Source organism: Acanthaster planci, linkage group LG21, assembly GCF_054643075.1.
Source record: "Acanthaster planci isolate LZ-2023a linkage group LG21, COTS_SCS, whole genome shotgun sequence".
NCBI lineage: Eukaryota > Metazoa > Echinodermata > Asteroidea > Valvatida > Acanthasteridae > Acanthaster > Acanthaster planci.
In genome coordinates, this window is record NC_141797.1 from 10,135,957 (window position 1) to 10,161,585 (window position 25,629).

The following is a 25,629-nucleotide window of genomic DNA, read 5'->3' on the forward strand; positions in this document are numbered from 1 at the left end:
CAAAATTGTTGGTTATCTAAAAAAGATGTCTGGATATTAATCTGTCAGTCAGGACGGTCAGTCAATCAGGTCGGTCAGTCAATCAGGTCGGTCAGTCAATCAGGTCGGTCAGTCAATCAGGTCGGTCAGTCAATCAGGTTGGTCAGTCAATCAGGTCAGTCATCCATTCTGGTTGGTTATGGTTGGTCAGTCAGTCAGTCAAATGGTGCTGGTATATTATTCTCGTTCAAGGGAGAATGCTGTCTAGAAAGACATCTACAATGACGGACTTCGTGCTTAGCTATGCTCTCGGCACATATGTGCTGTGTGACTGGCAAGTTGTACCCACTTGTTTTAATGCATCAAGTACAGATTGTCCGCGCAAAGAAAGCTGCGTTCAAACCGAGAATGCAACATTTTGCCTTGAGCAGTCTTTCATGTGCATTTTAGAAGCGTGTCTCTGAATTCTGTCACCAAGTTCAGTCACTCGATTTGTCTTCTACTAAACAGAACATGAAGCAAGTAATTGAGCGGATTCCAACATTCAGCACTCAGCTGAAGATCTTGACCACGGTCAAAGCCACCATGCTGGGTGCACAAGGTGAGGTTTAGACCAAGTACGCTGTGATTGGCTCCATTAAGCAAAAACAGCTGGGAGCCAGTGAGGAGTAATATGTATTTATGCATGGATTTTTCGTTGGTGACCCATTTTTTGCTAAGCAAGTATTTTCGTTTGGAGGTGGGTGCCACCAAACTAACATTGCGTCAACCGTCGGAATGCATCAAGATCAGTCAGCCTTGGTTAGCCAACAGCATTACTTCCCCCAGCTTGCTCATGTAAGCATCACCCTGTTTAATTTGATACTTAATTTGATACTCGCGGTAGTAAACATCTGGGGTCAAATGACTTCAGTGAAAGAAATGCAGGAAATGTGCGTTTGGTTGTCTGTTGCTTTCGACCTTTGGGATTTTTTTTTCAAGTGCAATGACCTCTCTCAGTCTGGCCGGGCCACCTCAACCCATTGTTTATCACCATATGTTGCACTCACCCACCTAAAATGGTCAGCACCACAGTTCTGCAAAAGAGAAGTAATCTAGCATGTCGCAAGAAAAATGCCCAGTTTGAAATATGAAGTGAAATAATGTAGCAAGCATTTTGGGCCAATCTGGCAAGGTTTAGCCATATGGAAGCTGCCAAAATACCACAACTTGTTTGTGTGTGTGCCTTTGGATTTGTCTGAGGAAATGACGGCTTTGAATTTCTCTCAATCTTGACCCTATGGCTTAATTGATTGATTCAATTGAAACCAGATCCGGAGAAAGATGAGGAGGCTACAGAGATGCTTATTGGCAATGCACAGAACTTGATGCAAGCCGTCAAGGAAACGGTCCGTGCTTCAGAGGCCGCCTCCATCAAGATCCGGACGGACGCCGGACTCAAACTGCGCTGGGTTCGCCGCAACCCTTACGCCTACTAACTGCCTCTCCTTCACCCTAAGTCTTCTTGGACAAGATTACTTTTATACCATTCTCTCTAAGTCACTGATTTGAGCCGAGTTGATATTCAACAATTTCTATGCAGTAAGTACCATTTTAAAAATGTCAATGCGACCTGTCAATATAAAAACGAGCTGAAGTCGGAACCTGTACTTTTGCAGAACATTTTGGCAAAGCCAAATTTTGATGGGATGGTCAAGCATTTGTTTCTGTCTGTCCTCCTGTACTTCTAACAAACTGTCTTTGTTCAATAAAACACATTTCAAACTAATTTTTGTCCGGGTTTATAATGAACAGTTTTCATTGACTTGTGTTAAAATGGGGGGGGGGTTCAATGTCATTTTATCAATCAGAAAACTTCTTTTACAACTACAGTATGTGGTTCGATAATTCCTTCACTGAACCCAGTATGCCCTGTGATATACGGTTTGTAGGATCTTGTTCTTTGTTCCAGAAGTAGAAATGTTTAAATTAAAAGGTCCTACTTTATGGTCAGTCTGTAGATAGGTTGCAGATTAGTGCGAGAGGTAAAGTTCCGGGCTTCGAGGAATCTTGTATCACAAAACGATTGGTCAATTAACAGCCAATCGCAAATAATCTTGGTCAATACATTGATTACTTAAAATTTATCTTCATGAATATTAACAGTTATTTTTTATAACATAATTTATTTATAGCAGCCTAGATTTGCCATTTTCGTTTTTTTTCAGTCAGCGCGTAGAAAGTTTGGAAATGACAAAGTATACTAATGAAATTATCTTTTATTTTAGGTATCTGACATGATGGTTACAGCAGTAGAGTTGAATATTTTAATAAATTACTAATATGGCATGAAAACGTTTGACACTTACAATTAAAAAAGGAAGCAATATCTTTGTGATGTAATTTATAAGGAGTGTGTCATTTACTGGACATTGCAACTTTAAGTCAACTCTTTGGTTTACTTGAGACTTTTTGAAAACTAAAAACCTAGTGACACTGCATCAAGTGATGCCTTCTGTTAGAGTTGAGCTGATTTTGTCTGATTGGGTAGATGCAAGTTTGTTGGAAAGCACTGCTGTCGTGTGTTGCATATTATATTTTTTAGCAAGTTTTTTTATCGACATGTCTCACATATGTTAAGATTATTAAAAATCTAGTGAATCGTTTTAGTGATCGATTCAACTTAAAAGAGCAAACTACATGTAGGTGCATTTTTAGATGACTCTGAATTGCATCATGTCATTACCTTAACACGTAATACAGTGTCAACTTTTCCTGATTTATTTTGATAAGACTGATGAAGATGTCAAAGCCAGGCAGGGCATACATCAGATCTTGTGTAGTTGGCCATAGTAGGTTTTGTTTGTTGTGTTTACTGAGGCTTGTCATAATTGGGGCAGTCTCTACACCTTGCTAACCCAACAAGGCAATATACAGTGTCAGAAGGTCAAAGGTTAAACAAATCAAGAATCTGAAAAGAAAATGTCTCAATTGTTTTCTTACTGAAATCTCACATGAAAAACCTCAAATCCTTTAGAATCTCCCAAAAGATTTTAAAGGATTGAGGAAGACTGAACCCCTTGATGAGCTTTCGGGTCATCCAAAAAAATGTCGGATTCACCCTGCTCTACATAGATTGATCCTTTGCTGTAATTTTTATCTGTTACGGGCATGGGACAGTGTTTGATACTTGACGTCAAGAAGCGCTTTGTTAAGCAGTATTCATGCATAACATCTTGCTCCTGTTTCCAACTACACTGCCTCTTTGAATGGCAGTAGTTGTCATCATCTTGTAAAGCTGTGAAATGACTTGTCCATGCTGCCTTCTAAAACTTGACTTTCTAGAAATCTTTCAACCTTGGTGCCTGTGCTTGACTTAGTGGTGTATGTAACAACGGTCTGGCAGGTAAAATTAAATCCTAGTTAAGCCACTAGCTTGGCTTGATGTATTCATACACCAATACATGCCCAAAGAGCGGCAATAGTCTTCCTACTTTCTTTTTTCTAATCCTTTTGACTTAGCTTATCAAAATCACAGGAGTTTGGAAATTGACTAGGTGCTTTCATTAAGTATAAAGATGAACAAAGAAATTGACTGGAGCGGGATTTGAACCTGCAACCTCCGGAATACCGTACTGGTGCTCTACCAATTTCTTGTTGGAAGCAAATTTCTTGTGATGTTCACTGCGTGAAATTATGTCAACAGATGTCACATTGGAATTTTTCAGAGTTTGTATTTCTAAATTGACTCGTCCCTGTCTGATCAAATCTTGTTGATGTGTCTTTTGTAGATTTGTTTGGAGAGAGCTTTTGATTAAATGCCTGGTCAGGTAATGTAATCAGCAGACAACCATATCAGTGTGAAATCGTTTTGTTTCATCTGAAATGCTTTAGACAAGATTATTATCATGCATAAGTTTCACTTCCTTCCAGCACATACAAGGTTCAATTTTTGGGTACTGCTAAGCAAGCAACTTTAATCTTAAACAGAGGCTCCGTGTATTTTGTGGGGACCATAAGAAGTATTACGCTTACCTTGGAGGAAAAATGTGCTTCAGTTTGAGATGTAATGATGGAAAACTCCATGTATGCCAGTGCACAGCAACCTTGGAATGTTGCCATGAAATATGCTTACCACTTAGCAAATTTCTGTGCAGCGGTTAACAGAAAAATCTGCTTAGTGGTAAGCAGCACTGTGAAATGGAGACCTTATCATCAGAAGTACAGCAATAATATACATGAAAATTACCAATCTGGTCACCAATGGGCTTCGAGTTGGATCAGGGGGGGGGTTATTTCCTTAGCAACAGAGGCTTCTTTGGTAGTAACTGCGCATCCCGAACGACTAAGAAATGCAATCATTGCAGTCGCATCGCTACCAACAGAACAAACACTCTTGACTAACCCAGGTCTTTTCAACCAATGAGAGGGTGCTTCTGCTCGGGGCCAATTACCAACATAGCCATCCATGGCGTGATTGGTAACAGGTGTGAGGTTAGTTGATTTTTAAAAGTCAAGTATCTGGGTGTGGATGGATGCTGCTGTGAGGCACAAATATCTTGAACCAAGACTACAGGGCCTGCAAAATAGACTGAGTCAAACCAGAAAAAAATAAAACAGATTGCTTCATACAATCTTTCAAGGATATTCAAAATAATCTTATTTACAAAATACTTTCCAATGGAAATACAAAAAACTTTTGAAGACCCACCAAAGATTTTTATCTCCTCTTGTGTTGATGGTCAAGAAATGTCGCTAGCTAAACACAATAGGATAAACCTACCAGATCTCTACAGACATATCGCAGATAATCATGGACACTAATAAGTTTTAAAAAAGTACAAATTTGTCATGTAATAGGTTAAGTAAATGCATCAATGCTGTATTATGTGCAACCATGTATACATCCAATATACAACATCGGCGCATGACTTGCAGCCACAATGCGGCAATGATCATGCTTCCGTCTTGCTATTTACAGGTTAGTCTATGTACAAGTCAATCAGCTGATAAATGGTGTCCCAATATACACAACACATCCAGCTTGAAACAACAGGTGGTTTTAAACAATTATCATACATGTATATATGGCAAAACTGGCCGTCGGTGTAACAGTTGGGATTCTCGCTGAGGCTTGTACAAATCTTCGGTCAGCGTGCCACGCATGAGGTAAACGACCTCAGCATCTCTTACAAACACGCCCATGTCGCCTCTGCTAGGTGACATTTGTGATTTAAAATACGGAATAAATACTAACTGAAGGATTATGGGCATTAGGCAGCACAGGTTATTACCACCTTTTGTCAGGGATTCGTCTCTGTCCCGAGGCCGCCTTTTATCACAGTATGCCAACTCTGCAATATTTTATCTACAGATGCAAGTCAGTGAGTTGCAGCAAACATGTACGTGCTTGTGTCCTCCGGTGCCCTCAACAATGACTCTCCAAGTCCTGAACATTTATCTCTAAATGATGTGACATGTTGTTTTCACACCCTCTAATGCAGCATCATCCTCTGAACTTCAGTGAAAAAGAAACACTTGCAAGTCGAGACGTGGGTTCGTCAACAAGATTCACAGATATTGTCTCTTGTGAATGACCGTTGCCAAAATACAGGCAAAGGGATGACTATGTCACTTTGAAGTTGCCGTCGGTCTCTTCCTAAGGCAATGGAGCAAAATATTGTTATGAAATACAACTGTTCAGAAAACAAATAAAACCTGTTGTCTCATTTTCCAACAACTGGCACAATTACCTCTGCACCTGCTGAATATCAATTAGATGTGGTCATTGGCACAAGTCCCTTCACAAGGCCAGTCGTGGGTGAACAATGACAGCTCATTTGAATAGTTTGTGAATTGGCTTAAGACTGAATGACTTGTGATGGACTTGTGATGGACTTACAGGGACTTGTGATGGACTTAAAGGGACTTACAGGGACTTGTGATGGACCCAAATACAACACTAGTCAGGTGTGTACAGTACATCCACGTGTACATGTTTAACATAAAAGCAGCCACTTTAAAGCAAATGTTAACATCCACTCTGGTTTTGTTCATCCATCCAGACTGCAGCTCAAATTGTATTGCAAATGGAGAGACGGTGATTGCTTACATTATCAAAACTAAAAGTCCAATCTACACAGGTTGCAGAAATAACACTTTCACTATTTGGTCGGTCAATGCTCTGCAGCACAGCCACTGCACAACCAATTCTGATCAGACTTAATCAACTGCTAATCAAAGAAAATAAGATGGACTTTCAAGTTAACCTGCGATGCTGAAACAACTAGTAAATCAAACCCCTCGATTAAATTTATGATCAGATTTCATCCATGGCGACACTAGTCACAGTGACCAAATTTCAACCATCAGGTGGTACAAACCTATCCAAAACTTACGACAAATTTCTTCCGCACCCGATCACCGGTACCTCTGCCAAAATTTCTTCACCTTTCTGTACACATCAACAATATAATGCTACTTATTAAATGTCCAATATCGTTACCCAAAGAAAAGACAGACGGCCAGGACCATCTCTAGCATTATTTTCCTTTCTCAGATATACCTATATTTACAATAAATTCATATGAGGTAGATACAAGACGTTATCATTACAGCTACACCTGATCGGCTCAGTCTGTGTCATTTAAATGTCGGTTCTTTTGGCAGTGTCAAGAAGATATTAAGTTATCGCAATGGGATCCCTATGTTTGAAAAAAAAAGGCCATGATGCACGAAGATTGCATTTTACCTCAGCGTTCTGCAGCTGTGTCAGACAGAACTGATAGTCACTACTTCCAGCATTGCATCAGATGATGCGTATGTTTGGCATTGACTGTATTGGACATGATATGCCGAAGTGATTAAGGCCACTGGGCCGAGAAAGACATGATTGGTTAAGGTAGCAAAGGCAGCGTACAGTTTTTGAACACTCTGCTTGGCCTTACGTTACTGGCAGAATTATAAGATACCAGAATGTTTTAAGAAATTAAAGGAAAAAGATTTTTTTCAAACGGTTGCAAAAAATACAATACATGGATTTCAGAAAATGTTGATTCATAACTTGAAGTTACCTAGGGAAAAGGATGACCTGTGCATCCCACAAATTGAAAACTTAAAAAAAATTGTAACCAATAGTTATCAATTTGTAGATTTTTTGTCAGAAACTGATTTCTCTTCTTACATAACAGGGTAGTTTTCATCATACACCACTACATGTAATATTTCTGCCTTTTTTTGGAAGGGGGGGCATTTTTTCATTCCAAACAATAAAAATAGAATGTAATCGGTAAGGTCACTTCATATGCCTGTTACATATTCATGTAGCCATGGAAACTGCATGTATTAGTGAAGCTACTACATGCAGTAGATGATCCTGTCAGTTTTAAGGGTAAAACATCATGCACATGTTGTGCATGCACGTTGCTTGTTATTGTGGTTAACAAGTTAAACAGGTTACAGACTAACAGGTTACAGGTTACCTTGACCAGTTGCTCAGTAACCCTCCTAAGCAAAGATGCATTCTTGACAGAGTTGTCCTGTCAGTTACAAGTGGTCAAATGACCCTCATGTGTCTGTCTATGGTGGCAAATCAAGTGGAAGGAATTTTGGACTGCATGTGGCTCTTTTGTTGTGAATTATAATGGCAGAATTCTGTAAGTACAATGTTTGACATTCCCGATATTCTTGGATCAGCTGGCTTGATTCCTTGGTTGCATTATTTGGACTATTTTGGGAAAGACAGCACAATCTAGGAAGAATTTCACAACCAAGAAAAAAAATGGTATCTGTAGTTTGTGTACGTGATGAAAACTTGGCACATATTCTTGCAGGTACATTGTACATTAAACTAGACTTTACGATTGCATATACCTTCTTTGTTTGGCAGGCTGGTGAGACTGTACACTACATTGATCCTAGCCCCATTTCCTTGGTTACACATTAAAGGTTTCTGACGAGTGACCAAACTTCTGCTAACAGACGTACAGCCAATACCTCTCAAGAGACTAACTAACTGACCAACACTTGAGTGGAGGTTTCCTCTATGGGAATATTTTGTCGTGTATGTGGGTGTACACAGGCGGGAAAGTTGGAACGACACGGGGAAAAATACTTTGCTGTCGGCCCTGTGCAGCATTATTCTATTTGCGACGGCACGTAATGGAGATTTAAAAACAAACGAACTAATCAGCAGATCTACTGAGAGTCTGCAAGCCTGTGCACATATACAAAGGATATTATGAGTTCCTGGTCCAGGTTTTAAGAGATTTGAAGGGTCTGACAAAGACTTTCATCACGATGCATCTTCACCAGTCACACGGGATTAAAAGTGACATCATATCCAATCTCATACTGCATTGGATAATTCCGACAGCAAAATCTAGAATTGGACATGACAGTTGATGCCTCCGGTGCAAGTGCGCGGTTGCAACTTTGACAGAGTTTTAATGAAAAAGAAGAAAAGGACGAACAATTATCAATGCGTGAGCTCCCCTTCCTTAATTCGGAGGTGAAAGCCAATGTTTGGAAAGCTTAATAGTTTACAAAACACATTAGATGTAATGCCCCACGCTGTTCATGTACAAGTCAAGTGTGTCTAAATCCATCATATGCAATAGCCACAATTAAACCACATAAAACCTATCAACGAATACACTTCACTCTTGTGATCGTTTTCTGGGCAAAAAATAAATAACTTTTGTCCAACACATGCACAGAATTCTTGGCTTGTCATTGTAAACTCGGTGGCTGTCAACTATCCTGCAGAACGTTACACGCACTGCATCAGTAACGACCTGTGGCCATATCCATCCACTTTTAGCAGCTTCAGGCAGCAACGGTTCCATTCAGTCATCCACTACAGTGACATCCGACCATCTTCTCCTTGTAAATCTCACTTTGGCATGTTATAACCCTGCATCATGGAGTCACCCATTCCCATATTGCTGCCCGGCATTTGCGGCGGGCCATAGCCGGGACCATAGTTTCCGGGCATCTGTTGGCCCATGGTGTTGGGCATTCCCATGGGTGGGCTTCCATATTGCATTGGTGGTCTTGGACCTCCCATGTAACCAGTCATTTGGTGTCTCGGTCTGTTGGACACGGGATAGCCCTGAGGGTACATGGTATCTGGGCCACACATTCTAGAGGATGGGCCAGGCATGCGTTGCGACGGTCCAAAGGACGGTGTCATGGAAGGTGGGTTTCCTGTGACCATTTCTAAAGGAAATGGCATTTGGATTTGCTTGGGTGTCGGCCCGGGCCCTTGCGCCCCTGAAGTGTTCGAAGGGTTCAGGTGGGGGTTGCCAGACTGGGCCTGAGGGGCAGGGGTGGGATTCCCCTGGGGAAAGTATTGCAGTGTCTGCTTGGGTCCCTTCCCGTCCGGAAGCAATGGCGGGGAGAATCGGCTCTGCAGTAAGGAGAGTGGGCTCGGGGATGAGGTGTGGACTGTCCGGCCGGCCTGCGATTGACTGATGGACTTGCTTTCCATTGGCATCATGCCTGGCTCACGCAGATTCCCGTCCATGTGCATCATAGGTGACCCACCTGCTGCCATGCTAGTCCTAACCATGGGTCCTGCGTTGGGTCCCATGGTTGAAGATGCCGGTAAGTTCCGGTGCATTTGCTTTGGTCCTGGGTACCTGCTGGGCATGTTATGCATTCCGTGCATCTCTTGCATCGCTGCATTGTTGGGCATGCTGCCGTGCATCGGGTGGAACCCCATGGGTCCGTCCATAGGGTGAGGCTCCATTCCCATGGAGTGGGGTTCCATGACGGGACTGTGCGAAGACATCCTTGTCTGGACCGGCATACCGTGCTGCTGCATCATGGCTGCCTGCGGCGACATCATCCTCTGCTGTGTCATCATTCCAGTCTGGGATGTTGCCATGCCACCATGAGGCCTCATCATCCCTGCCTGCGACGTCATGTTGCTGTGCGACAACATCATGTCATCCGGCGGCATTCCCGCATTCCCATGCGATCCAATTAAGCCACCAGGATGTCCCATCCGTGCCTGTGACATCATCCCCGGCCGTGATGTCATGGTATTCGACTGTGGCATCATTTGCTGCGAGGTGGGCATCCTCGTTGGCATCATGCCAGGCTGATGCGGCAAAGAATCATGAGGTGCCATTATATCAGTCTGAGGTGACATCATTCCTCCATGAGGTGCGTGCTGAGAGGCCATCATGTCTTGCTGTGGGGTCATGTTTCCTGGATGAGGTATCATGTCTGAAGGTGTTCTCACCATTCCCGATTCTGGCATCATTCCTGGGTGTGGCATGCCTTTATCGGGCACATTTGATCCCGACTGTGATGCTATCATCCTTTGTGATGTCATTTCTTGAGGTGTTGTCATCCTTGGCTGTGATGCCATCATATCTGATGGTGCCGTCATTCTCGGTTGTGATGTCATTGTATCCAGTGGTGTTGTCATCCTTTGTTTAGATGTCATCATGTCTTGTGGACTGGGCATCCGGGCTTGTGATGTCATCATTTCTTGTGGATTTGTCATCCTGGGTTGTGATGTCATCATTTCTTGTGGATTTGTCATCCTGGGTTGTGATGTCATCATTTCTTGTGGATTTGTCATCCTGGGTTGTGATGTCATCATTTCTTGTGGATTTGTCATCCTGGGTTGTGATGCCATCACTTCCTGTGGATTGGTCATCCTGGATTGTGATGCCATCATCCCCTGCTGTGAAGACATCATTCCAGCCTGTGATGTCATCATTCCCTGTTGTGATGCCATCAACCCAGCCTGTGAGGTCATCATTCCCGACTGTGACGTCAACATTCTTTGCGGTGACGGCATCACCCCCGTTTGAGAAGTCCCCAACTCAGGCTGTGAATTCATGGTAGCCTGCGGGACCATCATTCTTTGCTGTGGTCCCATCATTCCAGGCTGTGGTGGGATCATATCCGGTTGTGACCTCATCAATCCAGTCTGTGGTGTCAAATTCTCCCCACTTGGTCCCATTACTTCTGGTCCCATGGGACTGCCCGGCCCATAATGCTGTAACCTTGCACTAGGTTTGCTGGATTCTTTTGAGGCCTTCTGGTAAAACGTTGACGCGTACTGCTGAGGGTCTTCACCACGAGGTGGGAAATTCGGCGCCTTGTCTCTGTTCAGCTGGCTAGGAGGAAAGTTGACCAACCTCTGCTGAGGGGCAGAGGTAGTCGAAGCACCTGCGACATTCTCTGAGGGCTTCTGGCTCGACAAACTCTGAGTAAGTTGTCCCTCACTGGATTTCGTGGCGGCTGGCTCGGATCCCGGTTTAACTGCCGGTGGCGTCATACTGCTTGGAGTGGCCACCCCTTGCCTGCTTCCGTTGACCGTAGTCGAATTAGGGGTTCCGGGCTGGGATTGTGAGCCTCCGCTTGGATTCATCCTTACCGTCGTAGCATTTGCGTCACCCCCAGGAGTTCCCGCTGGAGGTGGTCTCGGCGACTGCTCCACGCTGCTGCCACCTGTAGCACGTGATTTCCCTCCTTTACTGGATTCCCCTGGGGTATTTGGATTGGAAACATTCGTTGGTGTTGGTGGTTGATGGCCTGTTCGGAAGGGACTATCCTGCTGAGGTGACGTGGGTGGGCGAGATGCCGGTCTTGCTTGCGTGCTCGGCAACTGCGATCCTGCAGTAACGGGTGCAGTAGAGACAGGGGCTGCTGTGGTGGTTCCTAAAGGACCAGTTGCTGATGATATGGCTCCACTTGGAATACTACCTGAGGTGACCTGACCCGCTTGCACATTATTACACGAAATATTGGTGGATTTAATGTCACTTCCCGATGATACCGGTTCAGTGGGATTGCTCACTGTGGTTGAACAGGAGACAGAAGCAGGTAGGGAGTTGGCTCGACTGGCCCTTGGTGATGGCTGTCCAGACTGGATTTGATGGGGAGACATCGGTAAGGGAGGTGCTGGTTGATTTAATGACTGCCCGACGGAACCGGACAGGCTGGACCTTCTTGGCATGGATGGCTGCGTTGCATTGTGGGTTCCATGATAAGGAGGCGGTGGGGGCATGCCTTGTCCTGTTTGTGCCGGCATATCCGGCATGGGCATTGCCTGGCCGGGCATCCCCGGCATTCCGGAACCCGTCATTCCAGGACCGGATATCCCCTGATTCGTCATGTCCATGTCCGGTCCTGGCACACACCTGCCCATAGAAGAAGATGGAGGCATTCCGGGGTCTCCGGGCATTCCATGGGGCATTCCTGGTCCCATGCCGGGTCCCGGGCCCATTCCCGGTCCACCCGGCATTCCGGGGTGGAAAGATCCCACGTCCATGGGGTCCCTGAATCCTGGCCCGTGGAGCTCTGGCATGGGACCGGGGCTGGGGACCGTGCCCCATCTTCATCTGCTCCATCAGCATCTTGCGTCTCTTGTGCGCGTAGAACTCCTGTTGAAGTTTGTACCACTCTTTCTGGGGTGCGTTCATGTTCTCCCAGTCGGGCGGTGGTGGCATGATCATTGGGTCCTGCGTCATCCGCTGCTCAGGTCCTACAGTGGGGTCCGGGTTGTCCATATTGGGATGAGGACCCATGTTAGGCACGTGCATCATGGGTCTTGGCTGCGGACCCATCATTCCAGGCCCAGGTGGCCTCATCATACCTTGCTGGGGAGCCATCATGGCCCCTTGGGGTGATCCCATGCCCCCACTTGGAGAGATCAACCTCCCCGGAGTGGGTGATCTGTTCTGATGCTCCTCCGGAAATAACAGGCGCTGCATTTCTTTTAAGGTCCTTAATCTCTCTTCCCTGTGCCGCAACTGTTCTGGAGTGGGATTGTCTATTTGTTGAGGCGGTTTGTAATTTGAAGGCTCAAACTGTGGTCCCACACCCGACGAGGGCGAAAAGGGTCCCATATCGGACGGGTCATGTGACTGTCCACCTTCTGGGAAAGAACGATTTGGCATCATTGGCTCATGGCACGGTGACATCATCGGAGACTGCTGGTGTTGCATCATGGGTAAGTGAGGTCCTGGGACCTGCTGCTGCATCATACGCATCTGCTGTTCCTGCTGCCACGCTAAGTTTGCATTCTTCGGCATCTTTTTGTTGCTGGGCGGGTTTTCCCACAGAGCACTTGGGTCGAGATTCTCGGTCTCTGTGGCCTCGACTTGGAATGGTGGTCCCGACTGCGGTGGGCCACTCTGCAACGGGGGACGCATTCCCATGTTTGGCATTCCAGGCATCTGTGGTGGAAACTGGCCCGGTCCAAAGGGCTGTTGGGGTCCAAAGGGTCCAAAGTTAGGGCCAGGCGGCATTCCGGGTAATGTGGGTCCTTGTGAAATGTTGGGCTGCAGCGGCTGAGATGAAGATGGAGGCCTCTTCCTCTTGGAGGATTTCGATTTAGTGGATTTGGTGGAGCTAGTGGTGGTGGTGCCACTGCCTAGGTCGCTGTGTTTCCCGGTGTTCCCCTCACCAGACGCACTCTTGTTGGAAGCTGTACTGTTCTTGGTGGGATTGTTGCTGTCTGCTGTCGTTGAACTCGGCCGGTCGGGACGCTTACGGCCACCAGCTGGCTTGGTCTGTTCATTGGTCACAGCATCCATCATCTGCTGTGGCTGGGTTGGAGGTAATGGGCCAGACTGATGAGACGGATGAGGTGGATTCAAGGACATGCCCTGCATTTGGTTGGTGGGGTTCTGGTCCATCATCATAGGGTGAGGGTGACCCATGTTGGGCTGGTTGAAGTTCAACGACTGTTGTTGACTGGGCAATGCCATGGTGTCTTGCATGCGCATGAGGTCTGTATCCTGCAATTAGAAAAAGGGTATAAATTGTTAAGCAGTGTTGTAGTTGAGACCACTTAAGACCATCCCAAGACCCCAAAAGATCATCACCAGACTCCACAAGACCATCACAAGACCTCCTGTCTGAATTTAGATTACAAGATATTCAAACGAGCTGCAACCAAAGGACTTCATTGCTGCTCACCCTGTTGCTAGTGACTGGTCTTGTGTTTGGTCTTGTGAAAGGTCTTGCGATGGTTTCACCTGCAACAATGTTGTCCAACAGCTGGACAAGATGAAAATACACTACAGCTAAAGATGGACTGGTTTCTTTTTTGCTTAGTCGCCGTCTCTAATGTTTGATATCAAAACCACTTCCAGAATTGTTCTGCTTGAAGTTAGTTTACTGATTTTGCGAAGAGGTTGCTGCACAATGAGTCAATAAAGATACATTACTGGCATTATTTTTAAAATCAGTGGGAGTACTGTTTCCTGTTCTGTAGAAAGAGTGGAAATAATCTGGGCAACTGACCTGCTCAGGATGAAGAAACTCTCTGTTTGCCAACTGTGAGCGATGAAACGACAGGATGGAATCGGCTTGGCCGGTGCGGATAGCCTGGGCAGCTTGGTTGGCGAGGTGGGTAGAGAAGACACATACTTCCCTCGGGCCTGTCATGGGGTAGCTGGGTGGTTGCTGAAAGGGCATCATTGGGCCAGACATCCCAGTATGTCCAACACCGTCTGTAACCGAACACAGGAATATGCACAGGTGTGTCAAGTCGGGCATTAAACACCTGACACAGTCCATTGAAGTCATCGTCCTATGTACATATCTTTGGGTGCACCACAAAGTGACGTATTGTGGAAACTGTAGTTGCCGCACCACGAACTGACGTATCATGTGCACAAAGTCTATGGACGGTACGTCACTCCCAGGTGTACCAAAACTATCCTACACATCACTTCATCGTGAAACTGACAATGTACCGTATCTGTTCTGAGCACTGCCTACTTGCAACAGTGTGTCAACCTTACACCTCTAGCGTGGACTCGTGAACAACAGGGGTCTATGTACTGCCCGTTTTGGGAACCTTTTGTGGCTTAAGCCGGGTCCACACAAGGCAACCCCTTCTAACGCATTTTGGGATCAGGGTTATTGTTAACAAATGGACAGGGAACGCTCAAATAATATTTGACAAAAATGCAGCCGAAGACAGTGCACACAAGAAGAATGACTATTTTCACGAAGTTTTTGAGGAAACAGAAAAACGCCCACACTCGGCATGTCACATAAACATGTCTGTTACGATGTACTCAAATTCAAATTAATAGCAGGGACACTTGAAGAAGTGGAGAAGTTCAAACTCCACAATAAAATAAATATCAAAACTCAGATTGGTCCTGAAATTCCACTACAGTAATCATGGAGTGCATGCAAATTATTCCTTTATGATACCGTACTAGCCGAGATGGCTATAACGTGAAAGTGAGATAAGGGGTATAATCAGAAGCACGCCCTCATTGGTTGAAAAGAGCCATGTTGGTAGGGAATGTTCATTTTGCTGGCAGCAACACCCATGTATTTCATAGTCATTTGTGAACCAGCAAAGTGCATTTCCGAACAAAGGAGCCTCCGTTGGTAGGAAAATTGAGCCCTCTATTGGTCAAGCTCAGGGCTCATACTGACAATATCAAAAGGTAAGGATGGACTAATCCTCTCAAGTATTAAATTGTGGCCCACCGTCCCCAAACCACGCTGAAGTCAGTACTTGTGATGTTGGACAATTCTTCTCCTTCAGCTTTTTTTTCACACTTCAAAGTGAAATCCAAAATCTGTCTGCAGTGAGCTTCTTACGGGTAGAGATAGCTGTAAAACTCCCATGAAAATCTGAACAGTGGAAATTCCACTACTTTGGGGTTATGAAGTTACCGACTGCAGCCTGGTTCTGGGATGGTGGGTCACATATATAACTTATACAACTGAGTCCAAGAATTGGGCCGTTTTCCAATACTCAACTTCGGCTCTGTCTCAGGCTTCAAACTGTTTTTTTTACTAGCTGACTTTGAAGCTGTAAGCGCACCAATTAGTCTAATAGTGCCACAGAACATCAAATAAGATGCTAGAGAGCAAAAACTTACAGTAATCAAATTTGATTTAAATGCTTCAGGCCCACAATCGGGGATTGGTTTCGGGGACAAAGCCTGAGACGGAGACAAAGTTGAGTATTGGAAAGCGGCCTTGGAGAGTGAAGCTTGCGGAACTTCCTGGCTTAACCAGCTTGGAATAGAACGAAGATGTTAAAATACTTAAATCCACGTTTGGAATGCAGTTTCAATGGCGACTCTGGCATATTTGAGCTACACACCTGGCATCTTATTATTTTCTCCGTTGGACTTTGCTGTCTTCAGGTTGTCTCCGTCGTTACCGCACCAATCCATCTCCTTCACCTTGGAGTCACTTTTCCGTTTACTACGAGGTGGCACCTTTTCGTCTGCACAAAATATAAAAAGAATGCTTTTGTTATTCTTCATAAATACCTGTGAGAGTACCTGTTTGAAAGCTCGTCATGTGGGCGATTCTTACTACCGATATTTGCTGCATTGTCAACTTCCATCGTGGAGTATAAGGCAGAGAATACATACATACGGCCAAATCTATAAGTAGATGCTTAGTTCTACATGTCTATTGTCGGAGGTTCGAATGCAGTCAATGTTCACATTTCTCATTTTATCGAAACAAGAGACGGCTCGGCTCGCATGTGGCAGATCCTCCCATGAACAACATTCAGCTATGAGTTTATTGAAAAACACAATTGATTGACACGTTCCCACTTTGAATGACAACAGCCACCGTCAACTGACCTTTGTTTCCGTCCGGACCGTTGCCAAGGTTCTGATCAGGTAGGAACACTGAATCGTCCTCCTCGCCGTCTTTGCCCATCTTGGACCTGGTGCTGCCCGTCTTCTCCGGCTTCACATTCAGGCACATCTTGCCCCCTAGGTCCCCGTCTCCTTTGATGCTGCCGTCCTCCAGTCGCTTCCTCATCATCCCTTCCTCTTTGATGGTGGGCAGCGAGGGGGAGTGGAGGGTTTGAGTGTTGACCTGTAAGTCCGCACTGTTAGCCAGCTGAGCTAGCTTTGTCAGTTCGTCTGACATCTTGGAAATGTCCTGTCTCTCCTGACGCAGAATCTCTTGATAGTCGATTTTAGGCAGGTTATATTCTCGCTGTGCAGACAAAAGGTATTCAAATTGTGTTGGCCGAGTTCTTTGAAGTGGCAGTGATGACAGGCAGTGTCATTTCGCACTCAATGAAAACGAGTCCCAAATGCAGGATTCTTGTTGGCAGAAAGACTTGATTTTGATGATAACAAGATGTCCCATAAATTTCAACCTCCTCAAACAACAACTCATGAAAGTCATTTGTTACTGTGATCATGTCTTTTGAGTAAGTTTAGGTTCGGTTACCGTACCTCTGAGGCCAACACTGTATCCCAAACTGACATTACATGTAGCTGAAGCACTGGATGCCAAACACGGCCTCAGAGACTCGTAAACAATCTGCTAACCAGTCAGGACAACAGCCCAGTCAGGGCACTAGACATGGTCAGCCTCTGCGGACCTGCAAGACAGTGTGTTATTGAAGTCCACAGACAGCTTACTACTCACCAATACTTCGGCTTCCTTGCCTTCCTTGGCGGCTTGCTTCAAACGCTTCCTTTTCTGCTTGGCTTCTTGTCTTTTGTCCTTGAACAGAATCGGCGAGAGAGGAATATTACTCATGGACATGGCCAGCAATTCTCTAATTTAACATGCTGCGTGAGCTGTGACAAGGCCTTTTAAAGTGTACATGGATACAACTCGTACAATTGACACTTGTCTTTAAAAACATATTCTTTGAACAGATGGTTTGCATGGCTGCCATCTTGCAGGCCAGTGCTTTTGTTCCACAGGGTACGCACAAAGGAGGTGTCTCTGTGGAACGAAACAACTGCCCTGAAAGATGGCTACTTCGGAAAGCCTCTATTGTGGTCCAAGCAGCTGTTCTTGTATTCATTCTGCATAGGCATGCTGGAACAGCAATAACTGCACGTGACCCGAATCTTAAAAAAAAACAACGTGCACATGCTTTGTGCAAAACTACAACAGTTCTGTGGTCACAAAGCTGGTACAGTCCTTTTTTAGTTTGTCCAACTGTCCTTCTTGGGCTTTGACAGCTTCACGGTTTTTGCACCTAGGCTAATTCAAGCTGAATCAATGTAAAAATTTCAACAGGTACTTCCAGATATTCCAATATCCGCTTATTTGGCTGGTAATCCGGACACACTTTCACAGCTCAAATGGCTCACTACAGCTATGTTCAATATCTACATCTAACAAACTTGTGTTCAGGTTACAAGCAAAACCACATCTAATATGCCAAGTGAGACACATCATTTCTTTTCCAATTTCATTCACATGCAAAGGTTTTCCATGCTGGCAGATTTTAATTCTCCATGCTTTGTTTTTTGGGGGTTAAAAACCAAATCATCGGCAAGCCACCTGTATTACTCACCTGCCAGTCTTATGAATAATTTAACCTTTTCTGTTCCGGGAAGTAAACAAGACAAAAAAAAAAGACAGTGAACATTTCACATGGTATCAGTAAGTGGAGAGATGCAAGAGAGTCAACGCGAAAAAAAGCTACGTTAACAAAGTGGATGTGACACAACTTGGCATGGTCAGGTACCTGTAACCATAAACACACATTTGCCACTTCAGTCTATTGGTCTCCATACAATTGATCTTCAAATGCTCAACTTCACTAGCAGACACACTTTTCAAAATGTTAACCACAAGCTTGTTGCAACACCACTCCATGAAACAATGTAAACCATCATCTTTCTGCTGCTTGTTGAAAGTGTGTTACGACGAGATGTCAAAAATTGAATACATCAATAAATTTTGTAATCTAAAACGATTTCCATCCTTTTATTTCTGAAACAAATTCTTCTCGCTACACCCTGCACTCAGTTCTATCTCTGTCAGCAAGGACACCTTGAAATTAAGTCTGCCTACCTCCAATGCACCTTGAATGATGGGCATCACCTCATCGTGTAGATAGTGATACAGCGTTATCTCATCCGGGTGTAAGCTCTTGCAGAGGGACTTCAGGAATGCCTGCCACTCTTCAATACCCTTGCAGATGCACTGCCAAGCTGTCTTGCCTTTCTTGGGACTCGCTAGATCCTTGTACAGTCGTAAACCTGGGTGGAGCACCAAAATAACAACAGTCGGAAATACCAAATCACTGTACTCCGCTTTAATCCCTGATCACAATTCAGCTAAACATAAATCATAAAAGCGAGCAAAGAAAATCAAAGAAGAAAGGGATTCGAACCTGTGACCTCTGGAACACTATACCGGATTCTACCAACTGAGCTAGTGTACCAAGTTCTATGTTGACAATTCTTCCTATTTGTAAATATCTTTGTTTGAGGGGGTGCTACCTACGGCCAATCGAATTGAATGAAATCGGTCTTAATTTTTGGTGCAACTTACGGGATAAAATGTTGCATAAGGGGAGTTACGCCTCTGCGAAAAGCTTTGTGAAAATGGCCGCAGTAGTCAGAAACCTATTCCGTTTCCATGCTGGTATGTGTTTGGTTTGATTAAATGAAAATAATTCAGTCCAAGTTACCAGTGCAGCCTGTTATTCAAAGAATTGTTTGTAGTCACAAATTCTGAAAATATAAATGTTATACAAGCTATTAAAAGGAAAAACCACAAAATCACGTTTTTGAAGAAATCTTGCCCTCTCCAAAAGAACAGGCCATAACATGTTTTGGCACTGCACGACTTATTACCCATTTTGACAGAGCGGTCACATCTATTAGTCCCTTATTACATAATCACCATCACTGAGTCTGGGAACCAGTGTAACTTACCATTAAAGTACCAGTACTGATTATTCAGAGCATCCTGTCCAACAGACAGAAATCGCTGGAACATAAAAAACAAAAAGCCCAAACATTTGGATGATATGCAAACGGAGAGTTTACTCTTCATTTTGTTTATACACCTGCCGTCTTACGTACTTGTGATCTTTGATCCTAACCCTCCTCAACCCTCTAAAATCCTTCGGGCGGTTTTGCAGGCTGGAGGATGCACGGCTGAATGTGACGGATGTGTGAAGGTCGCGGCTTGGACCTCGTGTCGTTTATGCTTACCGGTAGTCATGCGTAAATTTAGCCCGACATTACTTTGAAATAAACCGCACTGCTCGAGAAAGTCATTCGCCACGCCTCAACATAATGGCAGGAATTGCCGGAGGATTTTGAAGGACTGAGGAGCTGGGTTAATGTACACGTACCTCTCATTTTGAGCATAAGTGCAAAGACTTAAGGATTTTGGAAGATTGAGGACGTATTCATATTACCCTAGCAAAAAAGCCCTAGTGGGTTAGGATTAATCTAAGTAATGCTTTGTATTTGTAGCTGCGACGGTATACACACTTAAGTTACAATGTAGGCATTGTGTGTGTTTTATACTCTCACCATATCATCAGGACAGTAATGGTCATCCAAGAATTCGGTCAGCTCCTCAAAGTTGCAAGCATAAACGGTGTCGATTAACTTCTTCAACAATAAAAGCTACGAGAAGAAAAAAAAATAGAAATCTGTATGAATGCATTAGAGTGTGAATGTTGAAATGACCTGCATGCATGAGCAGTAGAAGGCGCTCTGACCTTGGGTGTGAGTCTTAATGCAAGAAACAAGTCTTGTGCCTTGGCCTGCGCTACGAGAATTGGGAATTGGAATCTTTCTTTTACTGCGAAAAATTGGATGAGATTGATTAGGCCTTGGTCAGTTCCCACAACTACACTTGTTGTACATCATGGGAGAGGTACCGGTACCCGCAGCTCTAGACCAAGAATGTGCATTCGCAGGTGCACAGTACAGAGCATGCCCAACTGATTTTCGTTTGAATGTGTAAAAAAAATAAATCACATTATTTTGTTATGCAACCGGGCACACTGTTTTTGTACAGAGTGGTGACTTGTCCAGAGTGTACATTTATGACAGTGCAGATTCTGAGGAACTTACCCTGTCCCTTGGACAAAGTGCCCGGTAGGGCACGCTACTTAAATATCCCTTACTCCGACCCGCTTTTTCTTGGATAAACCGATGAATATGCCCCTCCCAGTTGAATATCCTGAAAATGCAAAAATCAAACCATTTATAAAATTCTGACATGACTTTCTACTTTGGTTCCACTATTTTTAAATATCATTTGTCAGTTTGTAGTTACACTTTTTCCCCACGTTTTGGTATGAATGCTATGATATTGATGATAGAGTGATCAGGTGCACACGTTAGGATTAACCCTAACCATCAATCCTTCAAAATCCTCTTGGTGGTTTTGGAGGATTTTTGAGGATGTTGGAGGCTGCATGGCAAAATTGCATTGCTGATTGCGAAGGATGCATTGTCTCAAGGTTGTGGGTTAGACCATGTGTTGTTTATGTTCAGCCATGCATAAATTCATGCCCATTTTGAATATGAAATCCTCCACACTGCTCCAGGACGCCATTCACACTGCCTCAGCATAATGAGAGGAACTGCCAGAGGATTTTGGAGGACTGAGGCAGTGGGCACCCCTCCACAGAACATATTCAAGAAATATCAGAGGATTTGGGAGGACTGAGGCTGAATCCAATGTTTTCATCGGGGCAGTTGGAGGATTTTGAAGGATTCAGGGTGTATCCTAGCCAAAAGGACCTGGGTGGTTCGGGTTAACGTACCGATAAGGTGTGTGTAAACTGTGATATCACTCGGGAGAAACACACAAGGAACGCACCCAGATGTGATCATGTAGAGATGTCAATGGATATCACTCCCCTTGGATATTTGCATAGGATCCAAAACTGACCTTCAAGTACATGTACACTGCACCTGTGCATTATTTCTACTGCAACATCAATATAAATACATGTACGTACATGATCCTGTACAACCTCATAGGCTACAAGGGTACCTATCAGTACAGGTCATGTACGTTTATCACGGTCTACTGGAGACGAAAAACTTCAGCTGAAAAAAGGAGACCTGATTAAAGAAAGGTCTCAAGATGCACACCATAAATGTACATGTCCACATGCATGTATACGCGTAACTTACAGTGTTTATTGTACATGTACATCAGACTGTTGGAATTCCTGAGGTCGTTTCCTTATCGAATTCTTGTGAACATTTCAATGTCAGACACATTCAGAATTACCAAGTTGCCTCCAGGGATGTCATTTCTCCATCTTTAATTTGGTTTCCAGGGTTTTTCAGGGGCAGTGTTCCAAATTTTTACAAGATTGCATTTACAATGTAACATTAAATACATGATAATGAGTGCACCTGTCCATGTACCGTACACAGAATGATTCTCAGCACAAATGATGAAGGGGGACTTAGAGTATGTACACCTGTACATGTATGTACACCTGTACATTTTTTTTTTTTTGTACATGTACACTGTACGAACTAATATACATGTATGCATTAACACTTTTAAATGTCAGAGGAATACACGCATCAAGGTGCACATGTAAAACATCTATCATGCAACAGTTGATTCCTCCTATCCATGCAGTTTCCAAGGTTGAGCATTTTTAAGGGGCTTCAGCGAAATCTTGGACATTCTCGCAGACTGCAGGAAATGTCGGAAGAAAACCTAGTAACAGGAGAACATTCCATGCTCAAAATTAATGCTGGGTGAAATACATGTATATAAAAATGGCCGTGCCTTGGACGGCTACCATGTAGATACACATCGCAGCGCCCCGGGGCAGCCGATAAGCAGGCCCTCGGCTAGAGTGATCTGAAGAGGAAACAGGCCTTTTACTAGCTATTACTCACAAAATTGTGATATAGCTCCAAGTATGGCATTGATTTACCGAGAGGAAGATATCTGTTATGTGTCTGATGTACAATATTCTATCAACTGGCTCAACTGCCGGTGCTGTACATGTAGTGCTTGTCACATGTAGGCCGTCAACTACCACACATGTACTCGTACTTGCACAGTCTGCACGTACATGTACACACTGTACTCTACATGTACGTGTACATTCATTCTTTAGACTGTACATGTACCAGGGTTCCCCCGGGGTACCAATTTGTGTGAGGTGGTCTAACAAATCTTGCCAAACTTCTAGTGTCTGAAACAAAAGCGAGAGTTTTCAAAAAGGCCTAAAATAAATTCTATGTAGTCTGCTACTGGTAGTAATATATTTACTTGAAATTTCCTTTTAAAATACATTGTAGATGGATCGTGTGTTCTGAGGCCGCCCGTACCATGCTGAACTATGTACAGCTGATCTGTTGCAAAATACATGCATCGAAGTTCTTTTGCTTTTTGTCTATTTTAAGTGTAAGGTGGTAAAATTCAACAGAAAAGCCTGAGGGTTGAATAGGCAGGGGAAACCCTGGACTGTACAGGGAGAAAAAATGTCTGGGGAACATTTGAACTTAGATGTGCCGGTAATTGATTGAGTCTTGGCTAATCAACCTACATGTACATACAGTGCAATGCACGTACAGTGTACCGGTAGTACACTCGGTTACTGTAAATTTCCCCTCTAAAATAAACTGATCTGGTATTCTGTGTCCCTCTTTATCGTTCTGAAGGATTTGAAACTGATCCACATGTATACATCAAAATATCTAAATTATTTTGCCTTTTCCTTCCAACTTTGTCTATTTTAGAATGAGGTGAAATTCGACAGAAAAGCCTGAGGTGGTCACTAAAATCAGTGAGGGGTGCTATCTCAAAACTTGAAATGGCAGGAGAAACCCTGACGTATTATGTACACAGTGTTCATGGCAAATACATTCACAGTACATGTACAGTATATCATCCATAGCACATACATGTACATGCAGCTACAGCACTGGTAAATTATGTATCCCATGCATAAAACAATACATGTACAAAGAACATCAATTTTTATGAGTGCATGCACATGAACTATAAGTTCATTTCACACGGTAGATGAAAGTGCATTTTTACATGCGCATACACTGTACTGATTTGTAAGTTGTACATGTTGGCCACTCAGAAGGTTCAATTTTCAACAGGTGTACACATACAATGTACATGTTGGCCAGTCAGAAGGTTCCCTTTTCAACAGGTGTACATGTTGGCCAGTCAGAAGGTTCCCTTTTCAACAGGTGTACATGTTGGCCACTCAGAAGGTTCAATTTTCAACAGGTGTACATGTTGGCCACTCAAAAGGTTCAATTTTCATCAGGTGTACATGTTGGCCACTCAAAAGGTTCCCTTTTCAACAGGTGTACATGTTGGCCACTCAGAAGGTTCCCTTTTCAACAGGTGTACATGTTGGCCACTCAGAAGGTTCAATTTTCAACAGGTGTACATGTTGGCCACTCAGAAGGTTCCCTTTTCAACAGGTGTACATGTTGGCCACTCAGAAGGTTCAATTTTCAACAGGTGTACATGTTGGCCACTCAGAAGGTTCAATTTTCAACAGGTGTACATGTTGGCCACTCAGAAGGCTCCCTTTTCAAAAGGTGTACATAACGGCCACTCAGAAGGCTCCCTTTTCAACAGGTGTACATGTTGGCCACTCAAAAGGTTCCCTTTTCAACAGGTGTACATGTTGGCCACTCAGAAGGCTCCCTTTTCAACAGGTGTATGTACATGTACATAATGTAAATGTAGCGGCAGAGTATCGGTACACTGTGTAGACTAATCTGATTAGACGCCCTAACTGCGGTGGCACCGCATTCATACGCACATTCTTCAGCTTGACGCGCGCGCGTGAAGTTAGGAAATCACGACACCCTGTTGGTCACTGAGGCCGGGGCGTGTACCTGTAACATGCGCAAACCACCTGCCCATGAGGGCTTTGCCACCATGACAGCAACGACCGCCAATTCTGATTATCGAATTACACCATCAGCACTACATGGATGTACATGTACAGGAACACACACGTACTGGTACTAATGCTTGTGGGATATCCGTCAACAGGTGTTTAATACTTAATGACATTACAACGTGGAAGTGGAAAGGAAGCCTGGTCTTTAACACAATAATTAATCAAGAGAAAGGATAATACACGCAACTCAGACAGTGTTCAGGAGAGTGGGCTAAGAAGATGTTAAACCGAAGGCACAGGTAAATGAATACATGAGCAACGTACATGCACTTACTGTATGTCCGTTCGCTGCAACGCAAACCTCAGGAGCCGGGCAATGATATCCGCAACCAATATACTCTCCTCTTGAACCAGACTGTATTCAAAATCCTACAAGCAAAACGTGCAAGTGGAAAATTTAATTCAAAACCTGCTCGCATACTGCAGAATCTGGCAATTTATTCAGCACTGATCGTGTGCATGAACGTATACACATGGGCACTTGTTGGTGATGTACTGTACATGTACCGGTCCATGTATGTAACTGTTGTGAAAATCTTTACCGGAACAGGAATACATGTACGGTGCCTTGCAAGGTTTCAACCTGCAAGTTTTCTATGTCGTAGTCAAGACCATTCACAAGAACAGACCCAAGACCAGTCATAAGACCATTCACAAGAACAGACACAAGACCAGTCACAAGACAGTTTACAAGAACAGACACAAGACCGTTCACAAGAACAGACACAAGACCAGTCACAAGACCGTTCACAAAAACAGACACAAGACCAGTCACAAGACCATTCACAAGAACAGACACAAGACCAGTCAAAAGACTAAGCACAGGACCTGTCACAAGACTATGCACAAGACCAGTCAGAGTGAACAATGACAAAGGAATGCTTTGGTTGCGGTTCATTTGAACTGCTTGTGACTTGAATTCAGACTGGAGGTCTTGTGGTGGTCTTAAGAGGTCCCGACAGCAACTCTGCAAGATTTTTAATATGAGAGTCTCTGAA

At 44.1% G+C, this 25,629-nt stretch overlaps 2 protein-coding genes across 11 annotated transcripts in view; one reads left to right on the forward strand and one right to left on the reverse strand.

Annotated features, from left to right (window-relative positions):
• vcl (vinculin) overlaps positions 1–3,811 on the forward strand; it is a 28,851-nt gene extending 25,040 nt beyond the window's left edge. For all 10 annotated transcript variants that reach the window (XM_087131010.1, XM_087131011.1, XM_087131012.1 and 7 more), the window contains 2 exons: positions 490–580; positions 1,291–3,811. In XM_087131010.1, the coding sequence (XP_086987136.1) occupies positions 490–580; positions 1,291–1,457 (258 nt within the window). In that variant the 3' untranslated portion in view covers positions 1,458–3,811. The remainder of the gene's footprint in view (positions 1–489; positions 581–1,290) is intronic.
• A 783-nt stretch (positions 3,812–4,594) lies between these two features.
• Positions 4,595–25,629, reverse strand: part of LOC110981193 (uncharacterized) — a 30,952-nt gene continuing 9,917 nt past the window's right edge. Inside the window, 11 exon segments of the mRNA XM_022238549.2 lie at positions 4,595–12,292; positions 12,294–13,724; positions 14,233–14,441; positions 16,067–16,192; positions 16,563–16,926; positions 17,368–17,445; positions 18,757–18,944; positions 19,626–19,680; positions 20,235–20,330; positions 20,784–20,892; positions 24,906–25,000. Coding sequence (XP_022094241.2) covers positions 8,852–12,292; positions 12,294–13,724; positions 14,233–14,441; positions 16,067–16,192; positions 16,563–16,926; positions 17,368–17,445; positions 18,757–18,944; positions 19,626–19,680; positions 20,235–20,330; positions 20,784–20,892; positions 24,906–25,000 — 6,192 coding nt within the window. The 3' untranslated portion in view covers positions 4,595–8,851.